At 35.0% G+C, this 22,193-nt stretch overlaps 1 protein-coding gene across 3 annotated transcripts in view; it reads left to right on the top strand.

The window, feature by feature from the left end:
• Window positions 1–22,193, top strand: part of ZNF148 (zinc finger protein 148) — a 126,548-nt gene that overhangs the window by 46,275 nt on the left and 58,080 nt on the right. For all 3 annotated transcript variants that reach the window (XM_043594396.1, XM_043594398.1, XM_043594397.1), the window contains one exon: window positions 8,777–9,125. In XM_043594396.1, the coding sequence (XP_043450331.1) occupies window positions 8,793–9,125 (333 nt within the window). In that variant the 5' untranslated portion in view covers window positions 8,777–8,792. The remainder of the gene's footprint in view (window positions 1–8,776; window positions 9,126–22,193) is intronic.

Genomic DNA, 22,193 nt, shown 5'->3' with positions numbered 1-22,193 from the left:
GTCAGCTGTAAGGGAGGCTGGGAAATGAGTTTGTCTCACTTATTAGGCAAGAAGAAAAGAACAGATTCAGGGAGGGGGAGTTTATTGTCAGTTAGGGTTTGTGTCAGATTTACTTACCATTTGTCTAGTTTGGATTAACATTAAAATACAATTTTTATTATCCAAGACATTAACTCTTGGCCTGGACATTCTGAGACAGTTCAAGTTCTGTGACTAGTTCTCAAATTTTTTGTGAATAAACACTGCTAGTCTTGATATCATAAAATGGAATAAGGTATTAAAAGTTAAAATTGACTTGAGATACTTCCTCATCTTGTTTCACTATCATTAGGTTGAAATGATTTATCTAATATTTTAGACTAACACAAGGGGGTGGAGGCCTTGGATAGGAGGATTTCTTTACATATAAACAAAGCTAAATGATCTCTAGCTAGTTCCTTCTAATTCTTTTTTCTTTTTTCAATTTTTTTTTTCAAAGTTTATTTATTTTTGGGACAGAGAGAGACAGAGCATGAACGGGGGAGGGGCAGAGAGAGAGGGAGACACAGAATTGGAAACAGGCTCCAGGCTCTGAGCCATCAGCCCAGAGCCTGACGCGGGGCTCGAACTCACGGACCGTGAGATCGTGACCTGGCTGAAGTCAGACGCTTAACCGACTGCGCCACCCAGGCGCCCCCCTTCTAATTCTAAAGAGTGTGTTATTCTAAATGTTTAGATAAGATCAGAAAAACTTTTTTTCAAAGATATTATATACTTCAATTAGTTATTTTTAGATGAAAAATACTTCATCGTACATTGTATTTTATGATTTTTGTCCTGTTGTAAATACTGTGTTTTGAAACAAGTATCAAATATTATATATTCTATTATAGATTTTATTAAAGGGTTGCAAACTAGTTATCAGTTTTCCACCATGTTTTATGTCAACCTTTTAGCCTTGGTACCCTTTAGTTTTGATAAATTTATATACTTGTTATAGTATAGTCGGCTGGTTGACTTTAGTTTATGATGGAATAGTATAAGACATTATAGATGTTCTTGGCATTGAAGGTGAAAATGCATCCTTAGTTCTGTGCTTCACAAATAGTGTTTGTATTATTAAAGCGAGAGTATTTATCTAATGTTTAAAAAATGTCAGTTTTAATAGTGAATACTTATTTGTTCTGAAATGAGTTTTGGTTGCTATGTAGTACATATTAAAAATAACGTAGGTGTTTAATGTTCGTAGTGTAGAGGGAAGTTTGTTTTAACAAGTATTTTTGATATTCCTTTTCTTATACAAGCCTGTAGAAAACTCATAGTTTCCTAACAGAATAAGTATTTTTAACGTTAATATTTGAATTATTGATATTGGCATGAGGTGTGATGGATGAAACAAGTAGATCCAGCAGAAGGTAGGGTTCTGTTTTGCTTGGACTTTTTTTTAAAACTTCTCTCCCCCTCTCCTTTTTAAGATAAATTATAGCTGTTTCTTAAACAGTATGAGTTGCTGAAAATTTTGTTTTAACATTCAAATATCACTATTTTTTTGTTACATTGTTTTAGAAGACTTTGGTGATGAGTATTTGGAATGCAGAATATGCTTAGATTCTGCTTTATTTGAGGGGGGTGCAGTATATAGAAATGCCCGTTAACTTTGACTTAAATATTTATAGATGATTTTTCTGTGGTTAGAAAATGGTCAAAGGTTTTTTTTTGTTATATTGTATAAAATGATGGATTTTAGCCTATAATCTCTCTTATTTTGTGTCTTTTACCATTGCTGGCACTAGTCAGAAAGACCCATTTGTTCCTCTTAGAATGTTTTGAACTAAGTAGCAACTTAAAAATTGTCATGGGGCGTAGTTTATAAGCTCAGCTTTATAGATGCAAAATTGTAGTTGTACAAAGATATTTCTGAAGGGGTTTCTGAATGTAGAATATGCCTAGAAGAGAAGTAAACTTTGTTTTTGAATTAGAGGTGAAGCAGTTTTTGTTTAGATAAAACTGTGCTTGTGAAGGATGAGAGAGAATAGGAAACTTCTTAAGAATGGCCAGTGGAAATTATTTAATTCCATATTGGTCATGGGTTTCTTTGTCTCTGGCTTTGTCTAACCATTTGATCTTGAAGCTGATTGATACTTGTGTTTCCAATCCTGATATTGCTAAGTTGTAATTTCTCACTGACCCTACATAGGTTAGAAAAATTAATATCCAAGTTAATGTAACTGGCATCCTCCAGACAGCAAAGAGTTTACTGAAAATGCTTTGGGTGAGAAGTAAGTTGTAAAACCGAGTTTTTCTTTTTTATCTGTTTAAGAATAAGTTCTTTTCAGTACTTTTTTTCTGCCTACAAGTGAGGCTTATAGGTAGAATGGGTTCTGGTACAAGGCAGAGTATTGTTGATTTGGGAGAATATTTTGAGTTGGAAATTATTTTTCTTTATAGAAAAGAATGATGTTTATTAAAAAATTTTTTTTTTCGTGTTTATTTTTTATGAGAAAGAGAGACAGTGTGTGAGCAGGGGAGGGGCAGAGAGGGAGGCACAGAATGTGAAGCAGGCTGAGCTGTCAGCACAGAGGCCAATGTGGGGCTTGAACCCATGAACCACGAGATCATGACTTGAGTCAAAGTCGGATACTCAACCAGCTGAGCCACCCAGGTGTCCCGAAAAAAGAATGATGTTTAATTCCTAAGCTTGCCCACTATAGTCTGTTTTGACTTTTATGGTTGGAAGTTCTACATTGTTCAGTAAAAGTTGGTGGAGAATAATATTACAACAAACTCAATAAATATACAGAAAATCAGTGTCTTTAAGTGAGAAATACTTCTTTCGTGCCTGAATGCAGATTTAATTAAAAGCCATAAAGTGGCAGGTGAATATTCATGTACATTCTGAAAGGGAACTAGGTGTTTTCAAAACTTTTAGATGATTATGGCAGAAGTCTTCCAAAAAGTTACAGCTGTTTTTTCTTTGATACAGGTATGTCTTTAGAACTGCTCCTATATTTATTTGTCAGCCATATTTAGGATTATTTTGTTTGATTTTCAAGTGAAAATGGGGAGGTAAAAGAGGAAGTTTCCTGAAGTAATTTGGAAAAGGTTTGAAGGAAGAATGGAAGGATGAAGAGGGTATATATGTAAACCTATTAAAAAAAAAAAAAAGAATGACAGGAGATATTAACTAAGGTGTGAATAATAGATGGAAATGGGAAAATAACAAATGTAGGAAGTGTCCATTCTTTCCAAAGGAGAAAAAGGGATTTAGTGTCACAAAGTTCTTCCATGATAGCCATGAGGTAGGAGAAGCCAACTGAGGAAACTTGGATTGCTGTAGCAACCCAAGCAGTGGTGATAGTGTGGCCTCTAAGGTGAGTGAGAAGAGGAGGTCATTGAGTTCTTAACGTGTTCAGAGCCTTTCAAGTTGGGAGGTTAGTATGGTGTGGCAAAAAGCGCACTAAACCAGCTAAGCCTGTTTTGAAATCCCAGTTTACCTCCAGCTGTGTGACTTAGAGTAAACCCAGTGTCTTTATCTGTTAGATGGGGATATACTGTTAGTGTCTTGAGTGTTCCTTAGTATAAATGTTAGGTGATTTAATATATGTAAATGTGTCCAGCACAGTGTCTTACATCTAGTAGAGCCTAAACACATTAGTTGTCCTTCCTCTGCAAGTTATGAACTTTATCATATAGACCCAAACCTATTAATAAATTTGGAAAGATATTTTCCTTATTAATGCATAAAAAAAACCAGTAGGCAGTTGCATACTTGATTAAAAATGAGTAGTAATGGCCAGCTTGTCCATATGTTATGCTTCTGTTAACTTTGTCTTGTGAAAGCAAGCCCAGACAGTCCCCTCAGCCTAGAAGTAATTATCGCAAATGCTTGTATTAAAAGTCCATGTGTTTAATTCCTTATTGAAAACCCTGACTCAAAGCTTATTTACTCTTATTTCATCTTATGAATCTATAAAGCTTTCTAACTGGTTGCACACAGTTGATTAGAAGCATTAAATTAGAAGGTGATGACAAGGAGAGTCAGCTGTCTCTTGTGGAAGATAGGAGAAAGTGATGGCTAATAATTTATGTTCTCTTTGACTAGAGCATTGCCATTAGGCTTCAGTGACTAGGGGTTACCTAATTGGCCACAATTTGGATTACTTTTGTACAGCTGAACCAAACATTTTTCAGTAGGAAAGGATGGTGAGGAGTGTGCGGGAGAGGGATAATTGAATGGAGCAGGAAACTGTATTGTGACCCCCTAAATACCCCTTTTGCTGTACCTGTCAACTTTTTTGACAGAGGGATGGAGATGAGGGAAGAATAAAACTTGGAAAGGGGAAAAGAATACAGTTTGAAGTAATCTGCTAAAGGAAGATTTAGGAGAAATTGACCTGAGGTGGGCTGGCTCCTTCCTTTTTTCCTCTCTTTTGCTCTGTTCTAGTTTTTAATGATCTGTTTTGGGTGGCCATTTCACCTTTAGCTGAATTAGCCCTAGAACATCATTGTCCGTCTTGTTTTGGCTCTTAATAGCTCTGGTGTTTTATACCCTTTGTCAGCTGCCCACCATCCCTTACAAAATAATGTGTCATCACAAGGGACTCAGGGTGGCTGGTTGCTTATTGTTACTCTACCTAGCCCTTCTTTTTTTCCCCAGTTGGACAGAGGCTCCTGGGAACACAGAATAATTGTTTCTTTTTTTCTTCTAGAGCACTCTTTTATGTAAGCAACATGATTTAAAGGAAGCATCATTTCTTTCTTCCTCTTAGCTGTGTAATATCCCTAAACAGCTGAATTTCCATTAATTGTGTAGATATTTGGGTCAAAAAGCAGTTGGCTTTTTGATGGTTTAGCGGGAAGAGACATTTATAACTATTCACATTTTAACATGGATTGATTATATCAGTTTCCTTTCTTTATACTTGGCCGATCCTCCCTGGAAATACAGAAGTTAGAGAAGAGACCTTTTCAGCATGGGACCTTTTGTTGTATTTGGGTTGTTGAATGTGCAGTGAAGCACAAGAGAGCTTTGACTGAGACCATGCAGGAGTTAGAAGGGGGAAAGTTAAAGATGATAAGTGCATGTAAGAGAGCTTCAGGGACAGTAAAAAATGTACTTTCCTTATCATTTAAAAAAAATTTTTTTTAACATTTATTTATTATTGAGAGACAGAGCATGAGCATGGGAACGACAGAGAGAGGAGACACAGAATCTGAAGCAGGCTCCAGGCTCTGAGCTGTCAGCACGGAGCCCGATGCGGGGCTCGAACTCTCAAACCACGAGATCATGACCTGAGCTGAAGTCAGTCGCTTAACTGACTGAGCCATCCAGGCGCACCCCCCCCCCCACCTTTTTTTTTTAAAGAGAGAGACAGCACGAGTAGGGGAGAGGGACAGAGAGAGAGAATCGCAAGTGGACTCCACACTGTCATCACAAAGCTTGGGATCCTGTCAGTACAGGACCGTGGGATCATGACCTGAGCTGAAACTAAGAGTCAGATGCTCAACCTCCTGAGCCACCCTGGGGCCCCTCCTTACCATTTTTCTTAGTGTAGTTTTGTCCTTTTTCTTGTACTATATGCAAGGTGAAATTAACTTTTTTGCTTGAGAGCCTTGTCTAATTTCCTGTCTGGCTTACTGTGCCCAGTTACTAGTTGAGATGTATGATACAAGCAGTGGCTCACTTTATTTGTGTATCTTCTCCTTGATTTTTTTCACTTAATGTATTGTGGAGAACTTTTCACCCAGCACATATAGCAGCCTCATTCCTTTTAATGATGGTGTGTATTCCATTGTAGGGTTGAATCATAATTTAAGAAATCTTACATCAGTGAATGCTTCGTTTCCAGTCTTTTTCCACTAAAGGGGTGCAGCAAACATCCTTGTACATGTATCTTTGGTTAATTTTGATGAATTACCTTATAGGATTGTGTATATTCCTAGCAGTGAGCTTGCCTGGGTCAAGGGTATATTGTAGCTGTAGCAACAATGATGACTTGCAATAAAGGTTAGCTTTGGGTATCAAAATTCCCTTTCAAGTTAGGGGCTTTCCACATTCTTTAAGAAAACAGTAAATAGACTAGAAGAATATAATGATTTGGTAAGAACCTCCAAAGAAATGGCCAGAATAGGCAAATTTTAGTTAGCCCTGTAAGGCTTAAGTTTCATTTAGTTGTAGGGTAGTTTATTTTCTAAGAAATGTGCTAAATAGAATATTAGAAGAGAATAGTTATTTGGTGATTTATTTAAAATCATCCTGTAGATTTCAAGCTTGCTGTTTAAAGATTTTGAAAAGTAAAAATCAGATTCTTGGTACTTTGTTTTATGTATTCTAGACTGATAATATCTTGTACCAGGGAAGATAGGATTAGCAAGTATGAATTATGTTTTTGTGTTTTTTTTTACTTTGCTGTTTACAAGGTCTTTTTTTTGGAGCTGTTCATTTAAGTACAGGTTTCTCCCTAAGTGATAACCTTAGTAAGTGAAAGTGCATTTAAATTTCAGTAGTACATTTGAATTTAACTGATCATTTATTTTACCTTTGAAAGCTATGATCAAGGCAGTAGCTAGTACCTACCTGATTGATTTGGGAAAGAGGTGACTAAACTGAGACAAATAGTTAAATGCATTTACTACTTTTGGACTTGTCCCTTTGCAGAGGGCATGTATGTTATTTTTACACAGTCTGATAGTAGAAATCAGTTTTGAAAAACAAACTTTGCACCAGTGCTTTCATGTTTTTTGAGATGAAGTTTCTTTAGCTTTCATGATCATTATGTTGGTTCTTGGAGTAACACAGTGGAATTTGAATTTACAGCAACCAAAGTTAGAAGGGCAGATTTAATATTGCCTATCTTTTCTACAATAATGGAGGAAATAATATAATTATTTGGTAGTGTCTAGATCTCATGACCTGTTAAATTTAATCATGTGTTGTTTAAGAATATATTAGTGGGGCACCTGCGTGGCTCAGTTGGTTAAGTATCTGACTTTCACTCAGGTCATGATCTTGTGGTTCGTGGGTTCAAGCCCTGCATCACTCTTTGTGCTGACAGCTCGGAGCCTGGAGCCTGCTTCAGCTTCTGTCTCCCTCTTTCTCTGCTCTTTTCCCACTGGTGCTTTGTCCCTGTCTCACTAAAATAAATAAATGTTAAAAAAAAAAAAGTATTAGTAAGGAAAGTATCACCTTTATTTCATTTTAACAAATTTAAAAGCATGCATAAAAAGTAAAATTTTATTATAGTAAGTTTTCAAATTAGAGATAAATGTAAATATGGAAAAAACTTCTGGTAATTTTACCACCAGTGGTAATGTTAATGGTGTTAACATTTTACATAAACTTCTGTATCTTTAAATGCACACATACATTTCCTTTAATACTGGGATATTCCCCCACATTTTCAAATATTTTTCAAGAATAATTTCATTACTGTTTTGTAGTGTCAGCAGATTTTTACTTTTTATTGAAGTGTAGTAACTGACAAAAACATGCATATTTTGCAGATGTACAACTTGAAATTTTACAAAGTGAGCATATCTGTCCAACCAGCATTCAACTCAAGAAAAAAATATTGCTAGCTCCCATACACTCCCCATTGCCTGCCTGTTGTTATCAGCAGCAACCCCCCCACCCCCAAGGGCCATTATTCTGATTCTATTTTTGAGAAAAACTGTGAGATATCATTTACATATGATAAAATCCACCCATTTTAAGTGTTCAATTCAGGGATTTTTAGTAAATTTACTGAGTTGTATAGCTGTCACTATAGTTTTAAGACATATGTATGAATATATTTTAACCAGTTTTGTTTGTTGAATAGTGTATTTCCATTTTTTTGCTAATGTAAATTACTGTAGTGATTTTTCACGTATATATTTTGTTTCATTGGGATAGGTTTCTATAAGTATAATTACCAGTTCAAAGAATATGTGTGTTTTTATGGCTTTTGATAGAAAGTACCAAATTGCCTTCGAAAGTAATTGAGCTAATTTATTCTCCTACTGTTCATAATGAGTGTCTTTTTTTTTTTTTTAAACCTACCACAACATTGGACGTATATTTAAAAAAAATTTTTTTTTTTAACATTTATTTATTTTTGAGACAGAGAGAGACAGAGCATGAAGGGGGGAGGGTCAGAGAGAGAGGGAGACACAGAATCTGAAACAGGCTCCAGGCTCTGAGCAGTCAGCACAGAGCCCGACGCCGGGCTCGAACTCACATACTGCGAGATTGTGACCTGAGCCGAAGTCGGACGCCTAACCGACTGAGCCACCCAGGCGCCCCAAGACGTATATTTTTTTAAAGAGTCACTACCAGTTTGGTGGATGAAATATGGTAGTTCTGTTTTAATTTTCATTTCTTTGATTACTACTGTAAGTGACTATTATTTTGTATATTTAGTGACTGTTTTCTAAGTATTCTTTATGATTTGCCTGATAGTGGTTTGTCACTTTATTTCTTTATACACCTTTAAAATTTTTTTGACATTTTAATATATTAAAGAACATGACTCCTTTGTTACAGATACTTCCCCCCAATTTCCTTTATGTCATACTCATTTTTCATAATGAAATAGATTACAATTTTTTGCCTTAATGTCAAAAATGAGAAGTTGCATTTTATTCCACCAGCCTTTGGAAACTTATCTTGATATTTTTAAAATTGGAGACAATACGAATTACATGAATAAAGTTTTTCTGTTAAAGTGTGTACCTTTCATAATTGAAATTTAAAAAGGATCAAGTAGACATATAAAACTAATTTATTATGCTTTGTTGCCAAACTTGGTCTTTCTAGGCAGTTATACTTAAGCATGAACATTGACGACAAACTGGAAGGATTATTTCTTAAATGTGGCGGCATAGACGAAATGCAGTCTTCCAGGGCAATGGTTGTAATGGGTGGAGTGTCTGGCCAGTCTACCGTGTCTGGGGAACTGCAGGAGTCGGTACTTCAAGATCGGAGTATGCCTCACCAGGAGATCCTTGCTGCAGATGAAGTGTTACAAGAAAGCGAAATGAGACAACAGGATATGATATCACATGATGAACTCATGGTCCATGAGGAGACAGTGAAAAATGATGAAGAGCAGATGGAAACACATGAAAGACTTCCTCAAGGACTACAGTATGCACTTAATGTCCCTGTAAGTAATTCCTTTTTAAAATTAATGTAACTTACAGTTAGAAACATAATTAATTTTGTGTTAAGTAATGCTTCAAGTCATTGAAGAAATTTCAGAAAATGTTTAAAGTCTTAATAGTTAACTGGGTGTTATTAAATGGATACACTAAATGTTGACAGAAATCACATTTGAAAAAGGCAAAATCAAGTTTTTGTATTGTATACATTTAGTAACTTATCTTTTCCAGGATTACTGTGTATTAAATTTTAAGTGCTTAAATTTTAAAGATTTTGTTTCAACTTCTTGGTTTCCTTAAAGAGTAGAAAGATTGAATCTTGAGTATAACTAGAAAAAGATCATACACCTGAAGGTTTTTCCTTCAGGTTCTGTAACTTGGCAATTCCTGGTGTCTGTATTTTTTTCATTACCTTTTTCAAAAGCATATCGACCTTTAGTTTTTCCTGTTTATCCTAAATGTCATTGTTTCTCACCTAAAATATTCTTTTGTAGGCACTCATAACTTTTTTGCCTTCTTGTTTTTCTTTTTACCGGATGACTGACCAACAAAACCATAACCATAATGTAATCGTCTTCTATCCTTTCTGTGATATTAGACTTGGATTTCTTTCAGTATATCTAATACACTGTACTTTTTCTTTTGCTTCAGAACCTTCATGCATCCTGCTTGTAATATTCCCTTTAGCCATACCCCCTTCCTGTTTTTTAATCTGGTTAGTGGTTCATCATTATCAGCCTGCCACTTCTGTTTAGTCCAGGTTGAGTCTCTGCAATAGGGACTTGTGGTTACTTGTTCAGTGTCTGTCTAATAGATTGTAGGCTCTATGAGAGCATGAATTTTGTCTTATTTTCCATCGTATCCCAGGTATTGGCACATAGTGTAAATGAATGAATAATAGTTATAGTTGTATTCTAATACATGTGCCCACCAACTTTTCTAGCCCTTTGCAATAGCCTTACTTTTTTTTAGTCTTCTCATGTGATGGCTTACATTGATAGATTTTTGAATGCTGAACCACCCTTGTATACCTTTAATATATCCCACTTGGTTGTTGTGTGTAATTCTTGTTATACATTGTTGGATTCAATTTGCTAATATGTTGTTGAGGATTTTTTGTATCTGTTTGTGAGTTATATTGGGCTAGTTTTTTTGTAATATCTTTGTTTCTGATTTTGATATTAGGGTAATCCTGGCCTTAGAGAATGAGCTAGGATTATTCCCTCTGCTTCTAACTTCTGAAAGAGATTGTAGAGAATTGGTATAATTTCTTTCATAAATGTAGGATAAACTCAGTTGAGTACATAAAGCCTGGTAGTTTTGGGAAGGTTGTTTGTTTGTTTGTTTTTAAAGGTTATTAATTACTCAGTTTCTTTAATAGATGGAGGACCTGTTCAGATTATTTATTTTCTCTTGTGTGAGTTTTTACAGATTGTGCCTTTCAAGGAATTGGTCCATTTCATCTAGATTTTGAAATTTGTGGGCATAGAGTTGCTCACAGTATTCCTTTGTTATCCTTTTAATATCCATTATTGTTCAGCAGGTCTCTAGAGCTGTTTTTTCTTGCAAAACTGAATCTCATACCTATTGGACAATTCCTTGTTTTCTGCTAGACCCTAGTAGAGTCTTACCAAGTTTATTGATATTTTAGAAGAGTTAGTTTTTTTATTTTCTCTGTTGATTTCTAGTTTTCAATTTCACTGATTTCTGCTCTAATTTTTGTGATTTCTTCTGTTATTTTGGGTTTGATTTGGTCTTGTTTAGTTTTCTAGGTTGGAAGGTTAGATGATTGATTTTTAGATCTTCTTTTCTAATATATGCATTCAGTGATAGGAGTTTCCCTCTAAGCACTGCTTTCACTGCATCCACAAATTTTGATGAATTGTTTTATTTTTCTTTAGTTCAATATATCTTTTAATTTCCTCTCAGATACCTTCTTTGATCCACATATCATTTAGAAGTGTGTTGTTTAATCTCTAAGTATTTGGGGATTTTCCAGCTATTTTTCTGTTATTAATTTTCAGTTTAAGTCCTTTGTGGTCTGAGAGCATATATTGTATAATTTCTGTTCTTTTAAATTTGTGAAGGAGTGTTTTATGAAAGTGGTCTGTGAGTGCTCCATGTGAGCTTCATACTTTAATTACTTTAGTTGCCCAGATCCACTGTGATTTTTTTTTTTTCCTGTTACTTCTGTACATGTTGTGTATATACCTGTAACATTCTTTGATTGGCAGTCTACTGGCTTTTATTTCTTAGCTTAAAAGGTTTCTCTTTGTTTGCTTTTCATTTTGATAATTGACTTTTTTTTCTTGCAAGTTTTCAATACCTCGGCTATGGTAGGCAGTCAAATATATTTTGAGTGAAAAAAAAATTTTTTTTTAATTGAGGAAAACTTTAAAATGAATGCTCTCAGCTCCTAATTTTAATTTTTTTTTAACGTTTATTTATTTTTGAGACAGAGAGAGAGAGACAGAGCATGAATGGGGGAGGGGCAGAGAGAGAGGGAGACACAGAATTGGAAGCAGGCTCCAGGCTCTGGGCCATCAGCCCAGAGCCCGACGCGGGGCTCGAACTCAGGGACCGCGAGATCGTGACCTGAGCTGAAGTCGGACGCTTAACCGACTGAGTCACCCAGGCGCCCCTCTCAGCTCCTAATTTTAAAGTTCAGAGTTTGGACAACTGCATAGACTTGTATAAGCTACAGTCCAGACAGAATATTTCTGTCATCTTAGAGGGTTTCTTTGTGTTTCTTCCTAATCAGTCCTCTTGAGAACTTTATGCAAATGGCATCATATATAACTTATGTCTGGCTTCTTTTGCTCAGCATAATGTTTTTGGTTTATCCATGTTGGTTGAGTGGATCAGTAAGTAGTTCATTTCTTTTTATTGTTGATTAATACTCTATTATTAATACTCTGTTGCCTTATTATCTTAAAGTTTGGTTATTCATTTCCCCTGTTATGGTTGGTTGTATTATCTCTGTTTTTCAACCTTTATGGATAAAACTGCTATGAACATTTTTGTATGAATCTTTTTTTCATTTTTTGAGGGGGGGGTGTCTTTCTAGAAGTTAAGCTGTTTCTCTTGTGTTTTCATTTTGTTTGATCCAGTGTCTATATCTTTGCATCAGTATTACACTGTCTTGATTGTTGAATCTTGTATAGTAAATCTTGAAATCAGGTAGTGTAGTCTCCCAGTTTTGTTATTCTTCTTGCAAGACTGTTTTGACCATTCTAGGTTGTTTGTATTTTCGTATAAAATGTAGAATCAACCTTTCAGTTTCTATAAAAAGGACCAGCTGGGTTTTTATTGGGATTATATTGATTCTATATGTTGACTTGATCAGCATCTAAACAATAGTGGTTTCTAGTCCGTGAACATGGCATATCACTTTGTTTAGGTTTTAATTTATCTTAGCATTGTTATGTAGTTTTAAGTGTAGAGTTATTGGAAATATTTACCCCTAAATATTTCATGTTTTGAATCCAGTTGTAAATGGTATTTTTAAAAATTTCAATGTTTAATTGTTCATGACCAGTATATAGAAATGTGGTTGATTTTGTTTTTTCTTTTTCAAAAAAAATTTTTAACATTTATTTATTTTTAAAAGAGCCAGAGTGTGAGCGGGGGTGGGGCAGAGAGAGAGGGAGACACAGAATCTGAAGCAGGCTCCAGGCCTTGAGCTGTTAGCACAGAACCCCATGCAGGGCTCAAGCCCACAAACTGTGAGATCATAACCTGAGCCAAAGTCAGAGGCTTAACTGACTGAGCCACCCAGGCGCCCCAAATGCGGTTGATTCTTTTTACTTTGGCTGTGTATTTTGTGACTGTTACAGGTACGTAAAGGTTCAGAGTCAGAGTCAGACGTTAAACTGACTGAGCTACCCAGCCACCCCTGCTGAGATTATATTTTCATATAAATGAATGTGTAACTTAAATGCTTTTTCTGCATTTATTAGGTGATAATGATTTTTTTCCTTCTTACTATCTTCATATGGTGAATTGCATTGATTGATTTTCAAGTGTTAAACCAACCTTGTATTCCTAGGATAAGCTACACTTGGTCATGATGTGTCATCCTTTTTATACATTTCGGGATTCAGTTTACTAACCTTTTAAAGTAATTAAAAAAAAATTTTTTTTTAGCTTTGTATTCATTTTTTTTTTGAGAGACAGAGTGACAGAGCACAATCCGGGGAGGGTCAGAGAGAGAGGGAGTCACAGATTCTGAAGCAGGCTCAGGCTCTGAGCTGTCAGTGCAGAGCCTGATGTGGGCCTCGAACTCACGAACCGCAAAATCATGACCTTACCCAAAGTCGGATGCTTAACCAACTGAGCCACCCAGGTGGTTTTAAATTGTTTTTAAAACAATTTTTAAGTGTACATTTATGAGGAATATTAGTTTCCTTGCAATATCTTTGTTTTAGGTATACTGGCTTCATAAATGGGTTAGGAAGTATTTCCTCTTGTATTTTTTGAAAGAGTTTGTTTAAGATTTGTTCATTTCTACTCTGTGTCTTTTTGAAAGGCTTCACCACTGAAGCTAATCTGGGACTGAGTTTTCTTTGTGAGAAGTTTTAAATTTCGTGTTCAAATTTTAAAACCTATATAAGGCTTCTCCAGATTTAAAATTTTTTTCTTAAATCCGTTTTGATAAGTTGTATTTTTTAAGGAATTCGTCCATTTCTTGTTTAATTGAACACAATTTTTCATAATTTTTAAAATTCTTTTATTGTCTTATCTATAATTTTTTTCTTTCTCATTCCTGGTAGTGATAGTTTGTCCTTTTCTTGATTAGTCTGGGTAGAGATTTATCAATTTTATTGGTCTCTTGAGAGAATCAGGTTTTGGTTTTATAGATTGTTACCTTTGTGAATTTCATTTTTAACTCATTTTTATTATTTTCTTATTTCCTTCCTTCTACTTACTTTGTTCTTAATTTGCTCTTTTCTTAGCTTTTTGTTTTTACATTTTTTAATTTATTTTTGAGAGAAAGAGATAGTGTGTGAGTGGTGGAGGAGCAGAGAGAAAGAGGGAGACACAGAATCCAAAACAGGCTCCATGCTCTGAGCTGTCAACACAGAGCCTGACGCAGGGCTCAAACTCTCAAACTGTGAGATCATAACCTGAGCCAAAGTCGGATGCTTACCTGATGGAGCCACCCAGATGCCCCTTTTCTTAGCTTTTACAATGGGAGCCTAGATGACCGTTTTAGACCTTTCTTCATTTTTCACATAAGCATTTGAGCTATAAACTTCTCTTCCTTTGTGATTTCATTTTGATTCATGAATTAGAAGTGTTTTGCTTAACTTCTAATGTTTCGAAGTTTTCCAGGTATTTTTTTGTCATTGATCGTTACTATGGTCAGAGAATGTGCAGTGGATAATTTCAATCCTTTTAAATTCATTGAGAGACTCTTTTAGCACTCAATATATGATTAGTCAGTGAATGGTCTATACTCACTTGAAAAGAATGTATTTTGGAAGTTATTGGGTGGGTTATTTTGTAAATGTCAGGTCAAGTTGGACTAGTTTTGGTCTTTGACACTTTAAAAATTTTTTTTTAAATTTTAGTTTAGTTCACATACAGTATTACATTAGTTTCGGTTGTACAATATAGTGATTAAACAATTCTGCATATCACCTATTACTCATAACGACTCCTTAATCCCCATCATTTATTTAGCCCATTCTTCTACTGCCCCTCCCTTCTAACCATTTATAATTAAGAGTTTGTTTCTTGATTTGTGTGTGTCTCCGTCTTTAGTTCCCCTTTGTTTGTTTTGTTTCTTAAATTCCATATGAGTGAAAACATACGGTGTTTTTCTTTTTCTGACTGGCGTATTTCATTTAGCATAATACTTTCTAGCTCCATCCGTGATGTTACAAATGGCAACCTTTCATTCTTTTTTATGGCTGAATAATATTCTGCTGTATATGTATATACCACATCTTTCTTTATTCATCAATTGATGGACACTTTCCATATCTTGGTTATTGTAAATAATGCTGCTGTAAACATGGGGGGGGTGGCATGTATTCCTTTGAGTTAGTGTTTTTTAATTCTTTGGGTAAATCCCCAGTAGTGTGATTGTTGGGTCATAGGTTAGTTCTATTTTTAACTTTTTGAGGAATCTCCATACTATTTTCCATGGTGGTCGCACTAGTTTGCATTCCCACCAAGAGTGCATGAGTGTTCCTTTTTCTCTACATCCTTGCCAATATCTGTTTCTTGTATTGTTGATTTTAGCCATTGTGACAGGTGTGAGGTAGTATCTCATTGTAGTTTTGATTTGCACTTCCTGATGATAAATGATGATGAACATCTTTTCCTGTGACTGTTGACCACCTGTTATGTCTTCTTTGGAGAAATGTCTGTTCATGTCTTCTGCACATTTTTAAATTGGATTATTTATTTTTGGGGTATTGAGCTTTTAAATTCTTTATATATTTTGGATTGGTCTTTGACACATATTCTTTACTGTTCTACTTGTCTTCCAATAGTTAATTTGAAAAAATTATATATTGCATTATTTTACGTGTCTCTTTAGTTTTCTTTTGTCTTGGTTCTTCACTTTGTTTTTGTTTATTTATTTATTTTGAGAGAGAGAGAGAGAGAGAGAGAGAGAGAGGGAGGATAGGGGCAGAGAGAGAGAGAGGGAGAGAGAGAATCCCAGGCAGGATCCATGCTCAGTGCAGAGACCAACATAGGGCTCATTCTCATGACCATGCGATCATGACCTGAGCTGAAGCCAAGAGTCAGACAGTCAACTGACTGAGCCACCCAGGCACCTCTAGTTTCTCACTTTAAAATTTTGTGATCATAATACTTGAAAATTACCTTATATTTTGTAGAATGTTTCTCGGTTTGGATTTATCTGGTTTTTACTCTAATGGTACTTAAGGTACTAACTTTGGGAGGGATATTGCAAAAAGTGATGCTGTGTCTTCTCCCTCATTGCACTCTAACAGGAGGCACATGATTTTTATTTGCCCCATTCTGATAGTTCACTTTGATAAGTTGATTAAGGTGATGTCTGGCAGGTTTTGTCACTGTAACGTTAATCTCATTCCTCATTACATCTTTTAATTTATTCATTTATTTATTTGTATCAGCATGGGCTTAGGAATTTTATTAACTGGGTTAAAATCTATTACTATGATTATTTTAATGCTTGGTTGAAGATTTGGCCAATTGGAGCCTCTTTAAGCTGACTTCTGTGTTCATTTTATATATCCCATCAATCTTTTTAACACATCCTTGCTTTCTGCCCCGAGATGTCTTGTATTTTCTTGTATTTTTCCTGCCTCACCCCTGGAGTCAGCCATTTCTCTAAGGAACCCTAGTTCATTTCAGTGGAAAATGACATTTAAAAGGCAAGATCTGGGTGCCTAATGTGTTGCTCATTGTTCTTGGGGTTTGGCTGCTTCCAGGGCTCTCAGTGGACAGAGCTAGGGAATGTATGTATATACATAATTACATACATTTATATACCCACTTCCATCTATAACTGTCTCTATATCTGCCTGTCAGTATTTTAAAACTGAGTTCACACTAATCCCTCTGATTATGGTCTATTACCGCAGAGTATATTTCAGTTTTCTCCCTTCTGTACTTTATTACTTTTATTTTATTTTATTTATTTTGTAATCTCTGTACCGAATTTGGAGCTCAAACTCATGACCCTGAGATTGACTTGCATGCTCGTCCACTGACCCAACCAGGCACCCTTCCCTTCTGTATTTTATAACTCCCTTCTTAGACAGTGAGAAACCTGGGTTCCATTATCATTAATATATTTACTTACTTGATTAGACCTCCTCTACCCCCCATGTGTAAAACCATTTGTCACCCCATCTTCCTGTGCAGATGCCCTCTTCCCTCTACCCAGGCTCCTATACTCCATTGCAGTTCATACCCTCCCCTGCATGTGCTTTGACAACTTGTCCTGGGCCTCATCACCACATGGAGCCCTCCTTGTACGTGGTTCTGGTCCACACTCATACTTTGATACCTTCCGCACCCACTTAGCTTCTGACACGTTGCTCCAGGTTGCTCTTCCTGTATAATACAGACCCTTCCTTTTGCTGCTTGGGTTCTGACAACTCACCCTGAGCTGTCTTATGTGAAGAACCTCCTCACCCTACGTACATTCTGACATCTTGATTTGTGCAGCAGATGACTGTTTATCTTGTCTGGGATCTCGTACCCTGTTATGCTACAACATATGGCTTTAGGAGTGAATGATTCATGGAAAGCGGGTGAGTAGGGAGGGGCAGGAAGGGGAAGGGACAAGATTTATTCTTTTACTTTTGTTGAAACTTAATTTTGAAATTATACAGAGTCATAGGAAGTTACAAAATGAGTACAGAGAGGTCCTGTGTAGCATTCACCCAGTTTCCTCTAGTGGTTAAATTCTACATAATTATAGTACAGTCTCAAAATCAGGCAGTTGACAGTGCTATAATATGTCCAGTGTTGTATACTTTATCACACATGTAGATAATGTGTAACCACCATCGAAATCAAGATAACAGAATGAATCTATCATGAGGAGACCTCCCTGGTGCGACCCCTAGTCACACCTCTTCTTCCAACACCATCATTCCTAACCCCTGGCTATCCTACCCCTAATTTATTTTCTACCTCTGTGTCGTTGTCATTTTATGTGTTATATTAGTGGACTCCTACAGTATGTGACCTTTTGAGATTGACTTTTTTTCAATTAACAGAATGCCTTTGAGAGCCATGTGAGTAGTTGTGTGTATCAATAATTTGTTCCTTTTTATTATAGAATAGTATTTCATGGTGTTGATGTACCACGGTTTAACCATTCATTTACTGAAGAACATTGTAGCTTTTTGCACATTTTGGCTACTACAAATAAAGCTGCTATGAACACTCATGCATAGGTTTTTGTGTGAACATAGATGTACATATCTCCAGGGTAAATACCTTATTATATCCCCACCACCAGGTATAGTCACTCCTAACATTTGGTATATGTACTCCTATGCTTTTTTCATATGCATACCAGGCATGGAATGATGTTGCTTATTTATCTACTGTTTTCATTTACCAGCATATTTTGAACTTTTCGTAACTTCTTATTCTTCTGATACTTCTTAAATGTCTGTTACATATTCCATATGTATGGGTAATTTGTAGTTGAGTCCTGTTACTCCTACTAGGTAATGATAAATTTGAGTCCATGCTGGGAATGAATCAATGAAAAGTTGTCTCATACTATATACACCAAAGGCAGAATTTAGGATTTGTGTAACATTGCTTTATAGTAGAACACAACAGACATGAGAAATCATATTCCTTCTTTTTATTTATGCATTCCTGCTAATATGGCATGTAGTGAAGGGCAAATCTTGGGATCATGAATATACATTTTTGAGTTAAAGAGAGGACAGTGATCTAGAACAGTATGACTCAGGTCCCCAAAAGTGTGAAAACTTAAGTTACCAGGCCTTGCATCCTTTTTAGATTGTGCTAATAAAGACTTTTAAAAATACATATTGAGCATATTAATGATTCTCTTTTATTTGTTCGTTTGGAAGACATAAAAAAAACTTTATTTCATATTAACTTTTTATTTATTTTTTTGTTAATTCAAAACAAAAGTTGAGTTTTGAGTTCTTTTAGATTGTTAATAACGGTTCAGGTTCTATAGCCTATGTAAACTCTCAAGTGTTTTGTGACAGTTGAATAAAAGTTCTTCATTTGTGATAACTGCTAATTTTCAGAATTTATCTTAACCTTACTATTCTGTATCAGTCACCCACCCTCAGTGGCCCTACATTTTCAGCTCCAGTCTACAGGCGAACTTTTGAAAGTCTACAGTTTATTCATTTAGAGAACTTTGTTTTCTAATTTATTAGAAACTTGAATTAAGGGGCACCTGGGTGGCTCATTTGGTTAAGCATCTGACTTTGGCTCAGGTTATGATCTCATAGTCTGTGAGTCCAAGCCCCACGTCAGGCTCTGTACTGACAGCTCAGAGCCTGGAGCCTGCTTCAAATTCTGTGTCTCCTCTCTCTCTGCACTTCCCCCACTCACACTTTGTCTTTCTCTCTCTCTCAAAAATAAACATTAAAAATATTTAAAAAAAAGAAACGAATTAAATTAAAATTAAGTAAAATTAGTTTTTCATTTCATTGGTCTCATTAGCCACATTTCAGGTGGTTAAGTGGCTTCTGTTTTGGACAGCAAAGATAAAGAACATTTCCATCATTGCAAAAAGTTTTATTGGATACACTGAGTCAGAAAGCTTCTTCACTCAGAAACTAAATTTATTTTAGGAATGTGAAGAAAAGTATTTGGTTTATTCTTTTAATTCTTATATTCAGCATTTGTGTGGCATTTTATTTTAGCCATGAGTTTTTGTGCTATAAAGCAGCATGAAGAAAATTGTAGGAATACTTGCATGCATTTTATATTTATGATTATTTTATTTGATGGCCTAAGGAACTCAAAATGTATTTGGCTATTGGTAAGACCTTTGTTTGATTTTTGAGTCTTTAAATTTTCTTAAATCCTGTTATTAACTTGAGGATTATATAGATATATTCCCATATACCTCTTGCTCTAGTCAGTAAACACCTAACATACACTGATGCTAGTAATTTGAGTATATGTCTTGTAATGGGTAACTTTTTTATTAAAAAAGAAAACCCATTTTCCCCATTTCAGTGATTTTAAGATACTTTTTAGTTTTGCCACATATTTTGTACTCTGGTTTAATTACAGAATTGGATTGCCTTTTGGTAACAAAAGATCTTTCAAAGTCATCCTGGAAGGTGATAATTCTGTTTGCCTTTGTATTTATTTGCTTTTAAATAGTCATTGGATAGGATATGTTTCTTCTCTTTTTGGCTATCTCCCAACTTGTTATCCCCATTACATTGTAAGCTTTTAAAAAAAAATTATATATATATAAATATAACAGAGTCATTTATTACTTGTAGCCAATTCTTATTACCATTACATTTCTTTTAAGTTCATGTGAGGGATTTAGAAATAGTTTTGTTAATGTTCATTAGCTGTTGAGGTCCTTGTCTTTGAGGTGAATGCACTGGCTGTTATTAGGGCTCTATGTTTTAAGAAGTGCTTTTATTTTTCCCATTCAAATACTTTTTACTTGAGCATACCCTTTGGAGATCATTTTTCAGAAATAGATTCATTAACTGAGCTTATTTTAAGGAGAAGAGATGGTAAAATTTATCAACAAGGTTTTTTTTTTGTTTTTGTTTTTAAACAAGACTTTACTCACATGCTATATAGATTCTAGTGTGGTATTTGATAGGAATCAATATTTGAGCAGAATACATAGAGTTAAGTAATTTTGCTTCATAGTTTGCCCTGGTATAAGTCATATTACTCCTTGTTTGTTATTTCAACTCACTTGATAAGCTGATGAATCAAGGTATTTCTTCTAGGAGATTATTTCAGGAAGCTAACACAGAATGATCTGTTTTTCAGTATCCTCTTACACTCTTAAAGTTGTTTGATTTAATTTATTGTTTTTCCTTTATGTGGACATAAATTGTTAGTAGACTTCTTTCTAGATGACTTTAATAACATAGCTAGTCTCTTAACACTTTTAATATAGTTCTGTCTGATCTTTGATGTGTAATTGATCCGGAATTGTGGGACAATAGTACTGAATGAGCATTGTACTCTTAGGACAGTAGAACACAAATTGAAAATCATTATTGACAAGGCTAGCTATTATTGTCAGCCTAGCTAGATCAGTCTCAGATCATTTTTTTAAAATAATGGTATGATATTGTTTATTATAAAACGATTACATAGTAATTGTAAAGATTAAAATAGTTTAGAACAAAGTAAAAAGTTAAAGTTGTTTCCAGTACTTACTTACTTTACTTCCAAAGAGATAACTACTAATATTAATAGCATTTTGGAAATTTTTAATTTACAAACATGCAGAGTGTGTATATCTCTATATAATGTTTTTAAAATGTATTTCTTATGAAAATATCATATATTTTGGTTTACATAGATTATACTATTTGTATCATTTTGAAATTTGCTATATTCATTTAAAACACATCTTGTAAAGATTTTGTTATTGTATATAAAACTGGCATATTTTTTATTAAAAAAAATTTTTTTTAGTGTTTGTTTATTTTAGAGAGGTAGAGTGCAAAAGGGGGAGGGGCAGAGAGAGAGGGAGACACCGAATCCAAAGTAGGCTCCAGGCTCTGAGCTGTCAGCGCAGAGCTGTGTGGGACTCAAACCCATGAACCGCAGTATCATGACCTGAACCGAAGTCAGATGCTTTACTGACTGAGCCACCCAGGTGCCCCTGGCTTATTTATTTTAATGACTGATTAAATGGTGTGCTTTATTTAAGGCAATACTGATGGATATTTGTGTTGTTTCTGGATTTGTTTGAAGTAATCATGAAAGGATCATCCTTATATATGGGTATAGACATAGATGCCTATATATACAAGCATGTTCCTTGTATTTATCAATATGTACCTGCAGATTTGTAACACCCTTTCTCTAGTGGTATGTCTTTTTATTGAAATACAACATTTATACAGAAAACTTGTAAGGAATTTTCTCAAAACTGAACATACTTGTATAACACTGCCCCGATCTCTCAGGGGCTCTCTCCTTCTTAGTCACAACCCTTTTCTAATTCCTAAAGATAACCACTACCATAATACTTTTAGCATGGCCTATTGGTTTTACCTGATTTTGCACTGAATATAAATAGAATCATATACTCTCTAGTATCTGATTTCTGTGGTTTAGATTGTGAGATATATCCATACATTATTGCATGTACTAGTGGTTAATTCTTATTTCTGTAGAAGCATCATTTGTACAAATATATCAAAATTTATTCATTCTAGTGTAATAGGCATTTAGATTGTTTCAAGATGTGGGCTATTATGAAAAGTATTGATGTGACTCTTCTTGGATGTGTCTTTTGGTGCGTGTACATAGTCATTTTTGTTGGTTATATACTTAGGGTTGAATTTGATGGGTATGCATGTGTTCAGCTTTAGTAGGTACTGGGAAAGTTTTTC

This window comes from Prionailurus bengalensis, chromosome C2 (assembly GCF_016509475.1).
Source record: "Prionailurus bengalensis isolate Pbe53 chromosome C2, Fcat_Pben_1.1_paternal_pri, whole genome shotgun sequence".
Taxonomy (NCBI): Eukaryota; Metazoa; Chordata; class Mammalia; order Carnivora; family Felidae; genus Prionailurus; species Prionailurus bengalensis.
This window is presented reverse-complemented; position numbering and strand designations above follow the sequence as displayed.